Raw genomic sequence first — 18,615 nt, 5'->3', positions numbered from 1 at the left:
ATTAGATAGCCATAACCTAAGTAGAATACATACCTTATAAAAAGCTCAAGGTTTTTCCAATAATGTCTAACCTGGATCTCAGCCTTTGGAAACCAAGTCATCTCTACAGTCACAAAACTAATGTTATGTGGTTATCTTACCAAACACATATCGAAGTACTGAAGTATCACAATTACAGTACATTCACACCTAAAAATCCAACCAAATAGTTAGGTAATAACTCATATCTTAACATAGTAAATGAATCTTAAAGTTCAAAGAAATAGAAATCCTTCCAAAAATAGGAATGCATCTAAGTAATAGGATTATGATTGATATAATTGACAAATAAGATTCAAGAAATACCCATGCATCCAAAAACAACAATTCACCCAGCAAAAATTCTTTTCGATGAAATCATTTTCCAATAGTTACCAATTTCCCATCCTCTTCCACAAGTTGCCAAACATATGATCAAATCGCCCCTATAGACCCTTCTTATTTCCAAAGCTACCAACACTCGATAGGTTCAAAAAAATCAATATGAATAACATTTATCAAAATCATCCTAAAATATAGAAACAAAACAAAAGGACAATGGAATCACAAAAACATGTATCAAATTACCTAGTGGAAACCACTCAAACAAATGCTTATAATAAACCTTGTGTCCATGTTAGTACAAAAGGAGTTTCTACAGGCGCAGCAGGAGGAAGAGAGATGGTGATACAGTGGTTTATATATATATATATATATATATATATATATATATATATATATATATATATATATATATATATATATATATATATATATATATATATATATATATATATATATATATATATATATATATATATATCAGAGCTAATAATTAAAACAAATGGGCGGTACAACGATAGTTTGTTTGGAGATGACTGATTTGAAGGTATTACGCGATAAACTGGGGAGATTGTTGGGCATTGGGTCAAAACATTGCATAAAGTGATTGTATGTATTGCAATTTGGTTTGTACCTCTTAAAATTCAACATTTGGTGATATATATATATATATATATATATATATATATATATATATATATATATATATATATATATATATATATATATATAGGATTAGGTTCATGTGAGACGACCTAATTTTGTGAGACCGTAAGACGCATTTTTTTATTTTTTTTTAATTTAAAATTTGTTTTTTTAGTTAATTCAAGTTCCGAAAATAATATTTAAAAAAAGAATTTTTTGATTTTTCCATTTATTTTGCATTTTAAAATTATTTTTACAATATGTACAGTGTAATATTATATTTAGAATATTTCACGTATTTTTAAAAAGAATAGGATTTTTTTTTTAATTTTTTTAATTTTTTTTAGTTAATTCAAGGTCCGAAAATAATATTTAAAAAAAGAATTTTTAGAATTTTCCATTTATTTTGCATTTTAAAGTTATTTTTTAGAATATGTCAGTGTAATATTCTATTTAGAATATTTCACGTATTTTTCAAAAAAAAAAACGAGATTTTTTAAAAAATTTTTTTTTAGTTAATTCAAATTCCGAAAATAATATTTAAAAAAAGAATTTTTGGATTTTTCCATTTATTTTGCATTTTAAAATTATTTTTAGATTTGGTCTCACGGTCTCACAAAATTAAAATGGTCTCAAATGAACCTGAATATATATATATATATATATATATATATATATATATATATATATATATATATATATATATATATGTATATATATATATATATATATGGGCCAAGTAATATTTAATTTTAATAACTAATTTATTAAATCATCTATCCTTTAATATATATATATATATATATATATATATATATATATATATATATATATATATACTAGGTTATAACCTGTGGACACCACGGGAAAGAAATTTAAAAATAATTCAATAAAATTAATGTTTAGTTATTGAGCAATGTTTTGTCTGTAATGTCATAGTGATATAATGATTGGTTGAAATTATGAAATGATAATGGTTTGAATATGAAATCAGCAATTTGTATTTGTATATATGTTAGAAAGCTATCATTTTGTATAATGCAATATAAATTTAAATAAAACATAAACATAAATTCATATAAATAATAAAGTTTACAATGTTTTTATAAATTTCTAAAAACTGTTTTATACACGACATTGGATGTTTTATTTGATAGTCTACCATGGTTATCTAAAATTAACAATTTTAATCCCTTTGAACTCTAGATAAAGCAACATACAATTGACCGTGTGTAAAAACAGGATCCTTGAGAAACAATCCAACCTTCGATAAAGACTGACCTTGACTCTTGTTAATTGTCATTGCAAAACATACAGCCAATGGAAATTGCCTTCTTTGGAATTTGAACGGGATCTTGTTTGCAGTAGGAGTTAAAGACATTCTTGGAATAAAAGTCCGGTTTCCAATATTACTTCAAGATATGATAACAGCCTCGATAACTCGTTTGCCCAAAGATATGACTTGTAGTAGGAGTTAAAGACATTGCCTTCTTTGGAATTTGAACGGGATCTTGTTTGCAGTAGGAGTTAAAGACATTCTTGGAATAAAAGTCCGGTTTCCAATATTACTTCAAGATATGATAACAGCCTCGATAACTCGTTTGCCCAAAGATATGACTTGTAGTCTAGTGCCATTGCATAAGCCATTTTTCTGATCAATGTTTCTCAATAACATAACTGGAACACCGACTTTTAAAATGAGATTATGGTTTGGCATACCTGAGATTTTAAGACCATTTAAAACATCAGGTGAGTATAAATTTGAATCAAACTGATCATTGACAAACTCAGATTGGTAGAGGCTATCTGAACTTAAATATTCTTTTTGCTCTCCTGGAATCAGTTTTAGCAACCGATCATTTATTTCTTGGACAACTTCATTCTTGGGAGCAAGTATTGCTCTTTCTTGAAAATAACCCGCAATGTTGAAGTTTTCAAGAATGGAAGGATATACAAAATTGATTAATGAACCAATAGGATCACGTGGATCATTAATGAGAATGTCTTCTGGAATATCAACAATTGCTTCACCATCATTCGGACCACCAAGATTACCTTCTCCTATATCCAAAAGCTAGTTTGAAAAACCCGTTATTCGATGAACAGTAGATGAATCACTTCCAACAGTTAACCTCATGTTTTTTGTTAATTTATGGACTTTGCACCGTTGCCATAAATACGAAGAGCTTAAAGAAGCATTGACAATGTTTTGTCTACTGCCACCCGGAACAACAGGTAGAATTTGTCTGAAATCACCTCCAAAAACAACCACTTTCCCTCCGAATGGAATATTTGAGTTTGTAGGATCGACAAATCTTAATATATCCTTCAAAGTTCGATCTAAAGCTTCAAATGCATGCTTGTGTACCATGGGTGCTTCATCCCAAATGATCAGTGAGACTTTTCTTACTAAACTCGCAAGATCACTCTTTGGATTTATTCTACAAAAAGAATCCTCGGTAAGATTTATGGGAATACTAAACCGAGAGTGTGCTGTCCTATTTCCAGTCAATAATAATGAAGCAATCCCACTTGAAGCAACATTTAAAACAATCTTTCCTTGGGATCTAATTGCTACAGAAATTGTCTTCCAAAGAAATGTCGTTCCACCATAACCATAAATAAAGAATACACCTCCCTTATTATTTTTAACCTTAGCCATTATATCAAGAAAAATGTTGCGTTGCTCGTCGGTTAATGAAACAAAGAGGCGATCAAACTCATTCTTCAAATTTGGTATGTCATAATCTAGCTCCTCGGCTATCAAACGATTGTTTGAAGATGAAACCAAATCAGCATCTGGGTAAGGCATCCTTCTATAGTTCTTGAGACTAGATTTGTTTCGGAGTAAAATTTGTTCTATCTCAAACAAAGTCAAGTTTTTAAGTTGATCTTCGTTTAGTGATAAACCTGTACGAACAATACTATATTAATTACAACATACTAGAAAAGAGATTAAGTTGGACGTAAAATGTAATTGAGTGCATATTGGAAATTTATATGATACAGTTTTAATAATAATGGAATAAACATATAATACCTGGAGACTTTAATCTCTTTTGTTGAGTATAAAGAATTCCACCTGACAGGTATTCCCATGTGTTTTCCCACACAATCTCTGGTTTACACAAACTTTCGGACAGTAACATTGTAGCAAATAAGAAACGTAGATAAAAACCAGATCCAGAAACACTTGCTTCCTTAATTGCTTCGATGTATTCTTTGTCATCATCCAAAAGGCCCATATTATAGCATGCATCTTTAAAAGAAGAACATATTTCACCATTGACTGTGCGAATTTCTTTGAAGGATTTTGGACCTTTCACTTTATTTAAAAGAAATTCTTAAAAAATATGCTTTGCCAAGCTTAGGTGAAACCAAGTGAATTCTACCAATAGAATATCCAACTTTCCTTGGCTTCCAAATTTGAAGTTTATGTTTCCAAACAAACTTTGTAGGAAATTCAACATATGTAAGTTTTCGTGCTTCTTTATTGATTTGATTACACTTCATCCAAGATGTGAACATTGAAGAAGCAACTGAAGGTCGGTCAAGAACATCTTCAATATCATCGTCTGCCTCATATACAACTTGTTGTTGACTAGGCTGATGAAAAGGTAGTCTAATCACAGCATGATACCTATAATGAACATCATATTTAAAAATCCTCCATGATGCTTCACATGCAGATATATATCTACAATCATAGTACTCTTTTATTTCATCCACTGCATCATTGTTATCAAAATCATTATTGCTTGGCTCCATAGCAACAGTCGCTCTATCAGGACCCTTGTTTATATATTTAAATAAATACTTTATAGAAGATCCCTGATTGCACCATTCAACATTAATGTGTGCCTGATATCTTTTTAACAGATATTTGTTGTATGGAACAACATTTCTGTTATCTAACCGAACACCAGATTTTTCAACAAAATTCCCATCATTTCTTCTCCTATATAAGGGAAAACCATCTGAATCAACTGAAGTATGATTACATAATTGCTTTGGAAAGTTTTTAGAACACTTTCTGTCCACCATGCATGGGCAATTCAAATTTTCAGCTCCACATGGACCGTGAATCATGAACTCCATGACAAGTGAATATAATTATGGATCTTCTTCGATATTTGGAATCTCAGCATAAATAATGGGATCGATATATTCAACTGTAGGAAGCTTGTAGTCAGAAGGCAAAAACAAACATATATGACTATGAGGCAGACCTCGTTTTTGAAATTCAATTGTATAAACCACTGCATGTGAAAAATATACACATAAGATACAAGTTACAAAGTAAAGAAGGTATATATATATATATATATATATATATATATATATATATATATATATATTAAAGTATAATTTTGAAATACCTGCTTTAATCTTGCCAACAATTTCATTTTCCCTTAAATCTTTAATAAATGCATCCAACTTTATCTTAAATAACCTACATAATATATCCGATCAATCTTCTAGATGAAGCGAACTGTCCTTAAGAAACCTTTGAACTTCTGGCCATTTTGGATTACACGTAAAGGTTATGAAAAAATCAGGATATCCAAACCATTTACATAGCGACATGGCATCCAAATAGTTTTGCATCATATAACGTGCACCACCGGTAAATGAAGAAGGTAAGATCACACGCTGCCTAATGTTCGAAATATATGTATTCCCACTTGCTTGGTGATTACGCAAATTCTCATAAGACTCACATCTAAGAATTTTTTGTTGCTTACGTATGAAAAATAATCGCTCACTTTCAATCATGGTGTAACCATCAACCAAAAATTATTGGAACAACCTTTTTGCGTTGAGAAGAAGTGAGAATGAATGATCTCTATCTTGAATTATGTAAGCGAAAAATTCTCTCATTGTACAGGTCGAGCGCTTGCTGTTACTTGAAGATGTAATTCCTCTATGAAGGATGTCAACTCTGTAACCATCATCGCCATATGGAAATAGTAATGGATACTGAAGAGCAAGGTAAGAAGGATGTAATTCACTGATACACTTTAGTAATCCTGATGAGGTTTCAACAATGATGTCTCTTTTTTCAATTGAATCATAAATGTCACCGATAATTAAAGTGGCTACTTCAGAAGAAGTTGGTAAGTTATACGTACTTCCATCGTGTTCTCTTTTTCCGATTAATCTTAACTTCAAATTAGCACCAGGATTTTCATGAAGACTGTCTCTTACCATCCTATAAGACTTGACCAACGCATTGTTTGAATCTAACATAACTTTCAAAAATTCTATAATCTGGAGATCATATGATCTTGAAGTTGATGTAGAAGCGCTTGTTGGTCCACTGAAAATATTATAATAAATTATTTAATGTTAATAAAAAAAATTAAATGAACTGAAATGATTTTTTAGAAGAAGATTATAAAAATATACCCAATACTTGTCTATCTATGAAATCTCGTTCTCCGTGTCATATATGTATAACTGACAGAATTTTGGTCTTGATCCACTTGTAGGTAAAAGACTTCCCATACTATGATAATTTTGACCGCTAAGTCTGAATACATATGGTGCGTTGCCTGTGTTGATGGATGAATCAACTTTGCCTCCCATCGATGTAAATGAAAACATTGAATTGTAACGTCGAATGTTCTTCATGAAGTGTTTGCTTTTAGAATCGATGGAATGATAAAGATTTTTGTAAGATGATGGTGCTTCTTTTAAGGGTGGTAGCTCAACTTTTCCGTAGCCACAACATAAGGAATAAGACGTATTTCCTTTTTTTTTGCCCTCTAAGCGATTCATCTACCCATAATTTTGCATGACAAATCTGACATATAACAATCTTGTCTCCATGATCTAAGTAATCTATTGAATGAAAAAAATATAAAAAAATAAAAAATAGATTATTAAATAAATTTAAATAACATTATAACTATTAGAATTATGATCACCTTTTGATATACCGTGAAATTTATCTTCGACAATATGATCATCATTACGTTCTTCATCTAATGTCAAGTCAAACACATGTATAGATGATATATCTGGAGTCTTCTTTTTCAATTGATGCTTTCCTCTTGGTAACTTAATTGATGAAGAATTCTGGACAATTGTGGAACGACTACCAGATGTCGTGGGATTAACAAACATTGAATTATGTTTGTTGATAGATATTGGTGTTTGAAGGTTATTATTGAATATGTAATTGCCTGATAAAATAAAAATACAAATTACAACGTTAGCAATTGTTATGATTTATATAAATGTAAAGCATATATTTTTAAATTTATGTATTTACAAATGTGTACCGTTTGAAATGTTAGAAAATGGAGTTCTAACATTTATATTGGGTGAAGAAGAATTATGAATTGTTGTGGAACGATTGGTGGATGTCGAGCCAATGCCAAACACGGAGTTATGTTTATTAATATATAGTGGTGTTTGAACTTCATTGTTGAAAATATAGTTGCCTGATAATATTAAAATACAAATTAAAACGTTAGAAATTGATATTAGTTATATAAATGCGAAACATATATTTTTGAATTTGTGTATATAGAAATCCGTACCAATTGAAGTATGTTGATGTACATATGATTTGGCTGAGTTTATATTTTCCTTATCTAAGCTAACGTGTGTATAGTTATCTGTAGATATTAATCTATCACGATGATTGTAGACATCTGTTATATAATTAGAAAAAATGGTTAGTAATAATAAAAAAAATATTAATTATTATAAACAGTAAATAAATTATAAAATAAACGAATATAAATACCGTTATTTAACATGTAAGAAGCGTGTGTAATATACGGATTTTGATGGCTTGATGTGTTTGGTAGTATTTTGGATTTTCTATTATCCAAATATAACTTTCTAATTTTTCTCCTCTATTTAGCGTTTGTAGATTCTATAGTATTATTTGAACCTGTAAAATAGTATAAAACAACTTAAAGACATTTTTTTATATTAAGTTTAAATATAAATAAAAACATATTATAATTATAAATGCAAAATAAAGCAAGAAGATTACCGTATTGGCTAAAATTAATAGCATGTCCGACAGGTGTATGGTGAGATGATGATGTAGTAAAACATTTTTTGGATTTTCCATTATCTAAATATAATTTTCTTTTTTTTTCTTCTCTCTCTAACGTCCGTTGCATTCATGTTCTTGTTTGATATAGAATAAAAATAAAAAAGTACAGTGAAAAACAAAATTAATAATTTGATAGATGATGTTACAAGGATTGGTAGGTTATATAATTTGCATAAACTTCATTTGACGAATTGAATACTAACCAAATAGAAAATAAATGATATTTCTAAATCATAAAATTATATAATAAAATTTACTTATTTTTTGTTGAGCATAATACATAAAATGACAATTTAAATAGTTTATGCCAATTTAAATTATAATTTAATAAATACCACATATCAATATAAATTTTTAGTTGATTATTAAAATTATAGTTGTTTTAATAATAAATTGGGATACATAGCAATACAAATTATTTAAAATATTATTGATATAAAAAATTATAAAAAAAATATTATTTGAAGGTTAACATAAGTAATAACCCCCATTTCTCCCACGTACAAGAAAATCAATTAGTAATAACCCCCCTTTGTCACTTTTGTTGTAATAGAAAAGAAGACCTAGAAAAATCGGCACTCGAAATTGATATCTTCGCAATCAAGATTAACGTCTCCAACACGTTCATTTCAGAAAGATATCAAAGTTTGTCCATTGCTATCGATGAAGGCAGATAGGAATATATAATCATTGAATCAAATTGAACGGGGGTAGTTATACCGATGTTACAATTGAAGGTACGAAGTGAATAGGGTTTGAAGATGTGAAAACTGAAGGTAAGATATAAAATTTTCTTAATGATATTTGTTTTAACAGAACATAGATTCGTTGGAAGATATTATACCTGATTATGATTTGCAGAAAATTGATTTTTCTGAAGAAGTTATCGAAAAATGAAATAGTATAAGGAGTAATTCGAAATACTTCAAGGGTGGAAACACAATCAGGTAACTTTCAATTTTGCTGAAATTATGGTTTTCATATTTTGTACGTAATAGTTTGAAATTTTGAATTTTGAATTTGCTATATATTAGGGTTAAATTTGTGCATGTGATTAATATTAGCAAATCATTTATTAATTGAATTTTATATACCTTCCGAGATTAGATTGGGAGTTTTATAATGATTAGCTAGATATCAGGGTTAAATATGTGTAAAATGAAGCGATCAATTTCATATTAGTTCCTAGTGAGTAGTTTGAAATTACAGATCTAAAGCAATTATATAAAAAAAAAAACTTTGTTTATCACTCTAAAAAATTGACTGATTTTAAACAACCGGTTAAATCTTCAACCGAGGGTATTTTAAAGACAATAAGATATAAAGGGTAAAATTGTCCAATCTCAGAGATAAAGGGTAAATAATGTTGTAAAGCTTAATCTTATATAACATTCAACTTATTTAACTTTTATAATAAAAAAATCATTTATTAATTGAATTTTATATACCTTCCGAGATTAGATTGGGAGTTTTATAATGATTAGCTAGATATCAGGGTTAAATATGTGCAAAATGAAGCGATCAATTTCATATTAGTTCCTAGTGAGTAGTTTGAAATTATAGCCCTAAAGCAATTAAAAAAAAAACTTTGTTTTTCACTCTAAAAAATTGACTGATTTTAAACAACCGGTTAAATCTTCAACCGAGGGTATTTTGTAGACAATAAGATATAAAGGGTAAAATTGTCCAATCTCAAAGATAAAGGGTAAATAATGTTGTAAAGCTTAATCTTATATAACATTCGACTTATTTAACTTTTATATCCACAATACATTCAAATTACTTTTATATCTAATTTAAATCGTAATGTTGAAAAGAAGTAAGGGCAGATTTGTAAAATTTTTAAGATTTTGCTGGAAAGTAAAACATATCACATTTGCAGAAACGCGCACACATTCACACTTGCAGAAACAATATTTTATACTAAAAGTCAGGTTTACATATAGAAAGTATATTGTTTTTTTTGGAAAGGGAACTTCCCTAACGAGGGTTTCCGAGCCAGCTTTCGCGCACCGACTAATCCCCCGCTGCAAACATAAAACTTTGCCTTATGCCCTGGAGTCACTGCAGGCGAACCTCCATGGCCACAAGGGCTGAGTGGTGCGAGGATTTGAACATGGGTCAATAGGTTATCCATCATATCTTCCACATGCCTTACCAAGTCACCACAACCCAAGTGGTTTAGAAAGTATATTGTATAATCACCAAAACATTATTTTATACTAAAAGTCACACACACACACACATTCACACTTACAGAAACGCATACAACCAGATACATATAAGATTAACATGTATATATTTTTTGGGTTGTTGACATTTTTACTCCTGGTTCCCTTAATGAGTGTTGGTCTCCGGTTGTTTTTGTTTTGGTTGGTCTGATTTGGTCTAATTTACTCGAATTTTTTTAATGATAGTTATAATTACATTAATACCCCTCATCTTAATTAAGGAATTGCAGTATAGGAATATTAACACAAACACACAAATTATAACAATGTGCTTTGAAAATACATTGCTATAACTAGTAAAAATCATTTTTTTCCCAAAAATTAGAAAAAAAAAACTTGTTTTTCTTATTAAGCCATTATAGTAAAGTACATTAACCAAAACACATAAATTATAGTCCCTGATCTATATAGTATATGTTGATATCATTTAGTAAAAATAACCAAATATATGCAAAAGTTAAGCAAATAGAATTAATTTTTCATTTTTAATATTAAAACGATAAATATATTAGTATGCAGTAAGACATTTTCTACCAAGAATGAAAAAGCATAAATTATTTAACCTTTATATCCACAATACATTCAAATTACTTTTATATCTAATTTAAATCGTAATGTTGAAAAGAAGTAAGGGCAAATTTGTAAAATTTTTAAGATTTTGCTGGAAAATAAAACATATCACATTTGCAGTAATGTACACACACATTCACACTTGCAGAAACAATATTTTATACTAAAAGTCAGATTTACATATAGAAAGTATATTGTATAATCACCAAAACAATATTTTATACTAAAAGTCACACACACGCACATTCAGACTTGCAAAAATGCATACAACCAAATACATATAAGATTAACATGTATATTTTTTTTGGGTTGTTGACATTTTTGCTCCTGGTTCCCTTAATGAGTGTTGGTCTCTGGTTGTTTTTGTTTTGGTTGGTCTGATTTGGTCTAATTTACTTGAGTTTTTTTTAATGATAATTATAATTACATTAATACCCCTCCTCTTAATTAAGGAATTGTAGTATAGGAATATTAACACAAACACACAAATTATAACAATGTGCTTTGAAAATACATTGCTATAACTGGTAAAAATCGATTTTTTTCCCAAAAATTAGAAAAAAAACTTGTTTTTCTTATTAAGCCATTATAGTAAAATACGTTAACCAAAACACACAAATTGTAGTAATGATTGTTGAAAGTACATTAAAACAAACACATAAATTATAATCTCTGAACTATATAGTATATGTTGATATCATTATGTAAAAATAACCAAATATATGCAAAAGTTAAGCAAATAGAATTAATTTTTCATTTTTAATATTAAAACAATAAATATATTAGTATGCAGTAAGACATTTTCTACCAAGAATGGAAAAGCATAAATAAAACCACAAATATATGAAAAAATTAATTCATAACATGCTATAACAATATAGCATAACAAACCATTTAAAAAGAAAATAATGGAAAAGTTTTAACCTTAAAAACCAGAATGCTTGAAACATCAAACCAAGAGAGTTAAAAAAGAAGCATGGCAAAAAAAAACCTTAAAATTGTTCATGAAAATTCAAAATGGACATTGTCTTCAAAATCAACACCAAATCAAATTCAGCCACTTTTTCCAACTTTATCTCCAACAACTTTTTCCTTGGACCATCTACGGACACTTTTGGAGTTTTTGAAGACGATAAGTTTTCATTAATGTCCAAATCAAAGACTTCTTCAAGATTTCGTTTCAAAACCGGTGTTGTGTTCAAAAACTTCATTGGGCTTGTTGCTGAGTTCTTGTCAACAGTGGAAGGAGTTATGTTGTCATCCGTCCCAGAAATTTCATCCTAAAGAAATTAATTTTACAGCATTGTTATTTACACCCAACAATTATTTTACAACATATTTATGTAAGCTAACATGTATGTAACCTTTAAATGCATGTTATCTTGAGATTCGAATTCGCCAGAACAAACGTCCAAAGAGTCTGTTAAATCGGTCTGCATAAGACATAAAATAACAAAAAGATTGATTTAGAAATACTATAAGGATGTGTAGTTAACAACAAAAAACAACAATTAGTAATTTAATTACCTGTGATTCTGTAAACTTTTTTTCAAGTTGTTCAATTAAATCAACATTATCACTGATTCTAGAAATACCATATTGATTGGTTTTTTTCAACACATTGAAATCTGAAATAGAAATCTTGAATGCCAATTTCAAACCTTTCAATGCATTAATATCCCCCGGATAGAAATCAATATTGTCCCCAATCTACATTGAATAATAATGTAAATATAAGGTTCGGTTAAACTGAACATATATACAATATGAAACGATCATATAATAATATTCAAACAACCTCTGTTGCTTTTTTAAACAACTCTTTGGCTGATGTCTTCAATAAATACCTTCCTTCTTTTTCAAACATTGTCAATGTAATAGTCCCGGTATTATCTTGCACACGTATAGGGATCATAAATCTAAAAAAAAAGGTACAAAATATAAAAAAGTTGGTTTTGCATTTGAATGATGAATGATGAAAATCAATACAGTCATCTGCCCCATTATCTTGCACACGTATAGGTAAGAACCTCGGTACAACAGAAGCTGTTTTTTTTGTGCAATTTTGGTTACGACATTCATAAGAAGTTGGTTTTGCATTTGAAAGATGAAAATCAATACAGTCATCTGCCCCATTATCCGGAAAGGCCCTGTAACTGCAGTTTGTACACGCGGGATAACACCATTTCTCATTCTGCAAGATTCCCTTTATAGTGCCAACTATAACGAAGTGGGTTTTCTGCATGAATGATGATTAATTATAACATTTATTATTTTTAAAAAATACAACAAATATATATAAATATACAAGTTACAAAAAGTTCAAATAAATACCGAAAGGGGTTCAAAAATCTCAGCAATAGTCTTCAACTTAGTTTTAACTATGAAATCATCTAATTCAGAAAGTTGTTTAGATTCAATGACTGAAATCGTATTCGAAGACGAATCAGGACGATCATCCCCGTCTAAACTGTAAGTTACAAAAAGAAATAACTTTTAGTTTTCTTGTAATGAACTTTTGTATAATTAAAACGTACATGGAAATGTGTTACCTTTTTTTGAAAAGATTACTGTCATCGATATCAAAGTTAATGAATAGCTTTGAAGATGTAAAGTAGGTGTTAACACTCGGACGATCTATAACAAAGATAATAATATTGAGTTTAATAATAAAAAATGATAAAGTGTGTTGATAATAAAAAAAATATACCTCTCCAAACAGTAATCTTTGCAAACTGAATTATAACGACACGTTGATTTGGTGGATTGTTATCTATGTAATCTTGCATCTTGTACGCATAATCACCCCACAAATTTACACGGACTTGCAAACCACTGAAAATTCAATTTTTTTTTTTAAAAGTCATGTTTTAACTTAATATATAATACAAACGTAAAGATATCAACAACAAACCTTGCATCTTGGATGTGAATGGTTAGTCTGTGTCTCGACCTATCGGGATTATCCTTCATCATCTCAGTAATAGCAACGACCAATCCAATGACATCTGTAAAAGTCAAAAAAATAAAGATGTAAAGAGTTGTTTGAAATTTAAAGATATAATATATAATATATATATATAGCAAATAAACATAACTAAGAGTACTTAAATTTATTGTTCATGATTAAAATAACAAATATTAACTAACCAACGGATAAATCTTCAGGATGTTGCAACGATAGTACAGTTTGATAGTCAACAAATGAAAATCCAAATATAGATCCAGAAAATTCTATACATTCTTTGACAACAGTTTGTTGGACAAATGTTAGTTTCTGATCTTGAGGAGTTATTTTGAAACTACCGGGCTTTTGTGATGCAAAACTTGGACTTATGATATAAAAAGCCGACCCATCCTTTAATATATTTTTGAATCGATAAAGAAATTTTTTCCAAACAGTAGCTTGAATCTTGGTCCCCTATAAAAAAAAGTAATATATGATGAACTATATAAGTAATTGGAATTAGATGTGTCTTTGTAAAAAATCATTAATATGTAGAGTGTAAGATACCTGTTCATCAAGTAAAATTAATTCAATGGACCAAATGTCATCCTTGTTATTGAATGACATATGTTTGCACAAGTTGATGACACGAACTTTTAGAGTCAAATCGTCCCTTAGCACATCCACATCAGCAATCAAAGTGATATTGGGAGTAGCCATTGAACTAAAAAAAACACAAAATTATATAAATTAGATGAAAAATATATGTAAATTCAAAGACCTGACTAAATAATTATGTAGAAGTTGGAAACAATTTCCTTTTGTAGAGAAATCAGCCCATCATATAATAAACAGATTGCAAACCAAGGGCAAAATGGTCCGATATTATGTAGAAGCTGCATATCGAGCCCCCCCCCCCCCCCTTCTTCTTTTTTTCTTTTAGGCGGGGGGGGGGGGGGGGGGGGGGGACTTGGGACATATTTCTGGTTTTAACTTTGCAGATCAATCCAAATTAGTTAACGGAAATAAATTGTTTTTCTGCACTTATATGTTCTGTAGAGAATAAATAAAACGTAAAATATTGTAAAATTGAAAAGCTTATTCTTTATTAAGAAAAGTTAAAAGATATAATTTCCAAATAAGATATAAAGGGTAAAATTGTCCAATCTCAGATATAAAGGGTAAATAATGTTGTAAAGCTTATTCTTATATAACATTCGACTTATTTAACCTTTATATCCACAACACATTCGAATTACTTTTATATCTAATTAAATCATAATGTTGAAAAGAATTTAGGGGTTGAAAATAACCTTTTTAATATTTATGCTTCGTCAATTTTAGGTAAATCAAGAAAAAAATCCGGAAAAAACACTTTTATGATTCATTTTTAGGTAAATCAAGAAAAAAATTCACTTTTATGACAATTTTAGTAAATATCAACAAAATCATCGTAAAAATGAATCATCGAAATGTTTTTTCGGGATTTTTTTTTGTGAATCATATTATTATTGATTCATCTAATGATTCATTTATTTTGTTCGCCAAAAAAAACAAGCCGAAAAAAAATTTCTTACCTTCCTACCAAAAAAATTTTCTTACCGGATATATATATATATATATATATATATATATATATATATATATATATATATATATATATGTATGTATATATATGGGCCAAGTAATATTTAATTTTAATAACTAATTTATTAAATCATCTATCCTTTAATTTAGGCAAATTAGTTTATTTAGACCCTATTGACTCTGCCATCGACACCCATAAACTCGCATCCCTCCCGTTTCCATCCTCTCTCCTGTGAAGTTACAATTGAAGCACTGCAACCCACCGTACATCTTCAAGCTACGATTGTTGTCGTTCTTTCTCTTTCTTTCTCTCTCTCTCTCTCTCACACACACACACACACTCTTTTTCTCATTGGATTTGGTTTAAATCAAAAAAAGAGCAAAAAATGTGATTTGTTTTTTGAATCATCACCAGATTGGTGCCATAGGGATTTAGGCTTTAAGGTAGGAAATCGAGAATCGGGCATTGGTGGAGACGATGGTTGTGGGAGGAAGGGATTTAATTATCGCTATTGTCAAGATTGGGACTCAATTTGACTGTGTGCTTCATCGATACAACCGACCCTATTCTCTTAGCCATCATCGATTTCTCCCGGGTAAGTTCTCGGTTCAACAAAATTAGTATGTTGTTCGATCCCTTAATCTAAATCTGTGTTTTTGATTTTTTTTTTCAATTCAATTGTTTAGTTCTCCCTACCTGACAGACGTTCCCACTTCTTCATTGATTTGTGATATCAAAACCTACAATGGCACAAATCCTTTTCTCCCATTGCTCCAGTTAGCACAAAACCCTAAATCTATTTTTCCTGCAGTTCCTTGTCACAAATTGAAATCTATTTTCTTGTAGCAACTATGCTTATATTGAAAACTCATTCGTATTTAATATTTATGTTATTGTTGTGTATGTGAAGTTGGATTTTATTGATGACCCTGGTGCTGTTCTGGAGAACATGAAGGCAAATCACATTGGGAACAAGAGGTCACTATTTTACCAGGTGTATGCTGTTTATTATGAGAAATTGAAGAAATTTACTGATGTTGAAAAGATGTATCATTTACGAGTGCAAAAGTAAGTGACTGATATTTTTTATTTTTCAAAATGTTCATTCAATTTGAATTGTTCGTTGAAATTCTTAGCTTCATATACTTGAAGCTTTATTGTTTTTTTTTAAGTAATACGTTATATGATTGATTGGTTTCTACCTTTTGCAAGCTTAATTGATAATTGGCAATGTGATAACGAATTTGATTGTAGAATATATACTACAATATGAATAATGTGAGGTGAGGTAATTAAATATTTGAATTTTGTTATACATAATGATCAGGTGAAGTAAAACTTATGATTGAATCCCAACATAATACATATGGTAATTGAAACTTGAATTCGAATTCTATTGGAATGGAATCACGAATTCTAATTCTGTTGGAATGTAATATGAATATTTTTCTCACTGATTTATGCATGTTCTACAATTCTTGGTTATTGATTTTGGTGCAATTCATAAGTACGCATATTTTTCCAAATGTATTTAGTTTTTTATTTTTCATTTTCTAATGCATTATTGTATTATAAACTACAATTTAGTTTTGTTTTCACAAAAGTTGATGCTTGAAGAACGGAACAGAAAATTTAAAGTGATTCTAAGCAACATTATTCTTAAAGAATATATTAGTTTCTTTGTTAGATTTTGATGTTTTTTTTCCCAATTTGAAAGTTTTTTTTTTAGTTTTATTCTTTAACAATAAATGTAATTCTTAGTAATTGTTACCCGAATTCTATAAGAATTAATGTAATTTTTGTTATTATTCTTCAACTCATCGGTTCAAATATTTGTTATTTTTCAAAATGTTCATTTAATCAGAATATATATTCTGTCTGAATATCATTCTAACAGAATCAGATCGTTTATGATTAAAAAATATGTTCGATTTGAATTAACTAAAAAACAATAATAATTTAAAAAATATAAAAATCAATTATCCATTGAAATCCGATAATTTCCATTTTTATATATAATTTAATTTGGGAAAAATGCTTGGACCACAAAGGATCCTTACATCCACACAATAGTTACAATCCACATTATAACATAACCCTATATATATATATATATATATATATATATATATATATATATATATATATATATATATATATGTTCCGTTGACATTAAAAGTAAAATAGAGATCTTGAGATTCAACCTCAACCACGTATTTCACATCTACCGCTCTAACCTTCCGGCGTACCGGCCCGGCAAGCCTGGTATAATTGATTATACAGCACCGCCTATTCCTTTCTCCAACACCACCATCCCCACTACTATAACCGCTACCGCCACCACCTTTACCACCATATCTGACACCAGCCGACCCACCACTTTCACCTCCATTACTTATACCACCACCACATTTGTCGTCACCATCTTTTCTGCCACCAATTGTCATAATCATTTATGATTACTCAATCTATGAATAGAAATATATGTATAATCATTTATGATTAGGGATATACATATGAACATGTATAATCTTATATGATTATACCTCTCTGCCATATAATCATTTATCGGTACGCTGGAGTATTAGAGCGGCAATTGAGAAGTATATGACTAAGGTTGAATCTTAAGATTTCTACTTTTTTTAATCTCAAGTGAACCGTCCCTATATATATATATATATATATATATATATATATATATATATATATATATATATATATATATATATATATTTCCGGCTACATTACATATAATAGGAATCATGACGAAAATCGATAGTTTGATGTTTCACGATTAATAAATCTGAAAATGTCTAAATTTTCAACTTTTAAAAATATTGTTACTAAAAATATTTCAAATATGAAATTAAATATTAGGCTATAGCCTGAGTCCAAAATATGCTTTCAGAATTTCCATTTGAGGTGTGCATGTCCCTCAATGATTAGAAGTACTTTTAAGAAAATCGGTAATATACTAGTTTTGGGTTCTTAAAACGGTTTTATCTTTTGCATACGAACTCCTTTTTGGACGTTGTTTATATTTTCAGAATAAGGGAAACACTTACTACGAGACTAGAGTGGTCGGGTGTGGGTACCGGTGACTGGAGGAGTGAAACAGAGGATATTAGAGGAGGCTTGAGACTGAGTTATTGGTGGCCATGCATGAAGCGGGAGATCACTTGGTTCATAGAGCGGT

General features: G+C 29.3%; 2 protein-coding genes across 2 annotated transcripts; both read right to left on the bottom strand.

The window, feature by feature from the left end:
- Positions 1-2,575: 2,575 nt before the first annotated feature.
- Positions 2,576-5,049, bottom strand: LOC145040950 (uncharacterized). The gene is made up of 4 exons (XM_078988834.1): positions 4,398-5,049; positions 4,046-4,330; positions 3,124-3,915; positions 2,576-3,066 (listed from the first exon to the last, which is right to left on the bottom strand). The coding sequence occupies exons 1-4, from the start codon at positions 5,047-5,049 to the stop codon at positions 2,576-2,578; spliced, it is 2,220 nt and encodes a 739-aa protein (XP_078844960.1).
- A 6,827-nt stretch (positions 5,050-11,876) lies between these two features.
- On the bottom strand, positions 11,877-17,976 carry LOC145040949 (replication factor A protein 1-like). Its single transcript, XM_078988832.1, has 13 exons — positions 17,966-17,976; positions 17,706-17,849; positions 14,399-14,555; positions 14,035-14,305; positions 13,799-13,892; positions 13,595-13,719; positions 13,437-13,521; positions 13,219-13,354; positions 12,915-13,123; positions 12,683-12,803; positions 12,412-12,594; positions 12,249-12,317; positions 11,877-12,164 (listed from the first exon to the last, which is right to left on the bottom strand). Exons 1-13 carry the CDS (start codon positions 17,974-17,976, stop codon positions 11,877-11,879), a joined length of 1,893 nt encoding a protein of 630 aa, XP_078844958.1.
- Between the last annotated feature and the right edge of the window lie 639 nt (positions 17,977-18,615).

Source organism: Lactuca saligna, chromosome 4 (assembly GCF_052625555.1).
Source record: "Lactuca saligna cultivar CGN05327 chromosome 4, ASM5262555v1, whole genome shotgun sequence".
Lineage (NCBI taxonomy): Eukaryota > Viridiplantae > Streptophyta > Magnoliopsida > Asterales > Asteraceae > Lactuca > Lactuca saligna.
Note: the sequence above shows the minus strand (reverse complement) of the source record. Positions and strands in the feature narration are given on the sequence as shown.

Bases quoted from the DNA above. Each gene is read 5' to 3' on its own strand.
- LOC145040950 (XM_078988834.1), bottom strand. From the start codon at position 5,049: ATGGTGGACAGAAAGTGTTCTAAAAACTTTCCAAAGCAATTATGTAAT. The intron at 4,331-4,397 runs GTAGAATTCACT...TTTTAAATAAAG, and splicing joins GAAAGTTGGATATTCTATTG to TGAAAGGTCCAAAATCCTTC. The intron at 3,916-4,045 runs GTATTATATGTT...TTGTTCGTACAG, and splicing joins AAAGAGATTAAAGTCTCCAG to GTTTATCACTAAACGAAGAT.
- LOC145040949 (XM_078988832.1), bottom strand. The intron at 13,893-14,034 runs GTTAGTTAATAT...TGACTTTTACAG, and splicing joins TCCTGAAGATTTATCCGTTG to ATGTCATTGGATTGGTCGTT. The intron at 12,318-12,411 runs GTAATTAAATTA...TGTCTTATGCAG, and splicing joins AAAAGTTTACAGAATCACAG to ACCGATTTAACAGACTCTTT.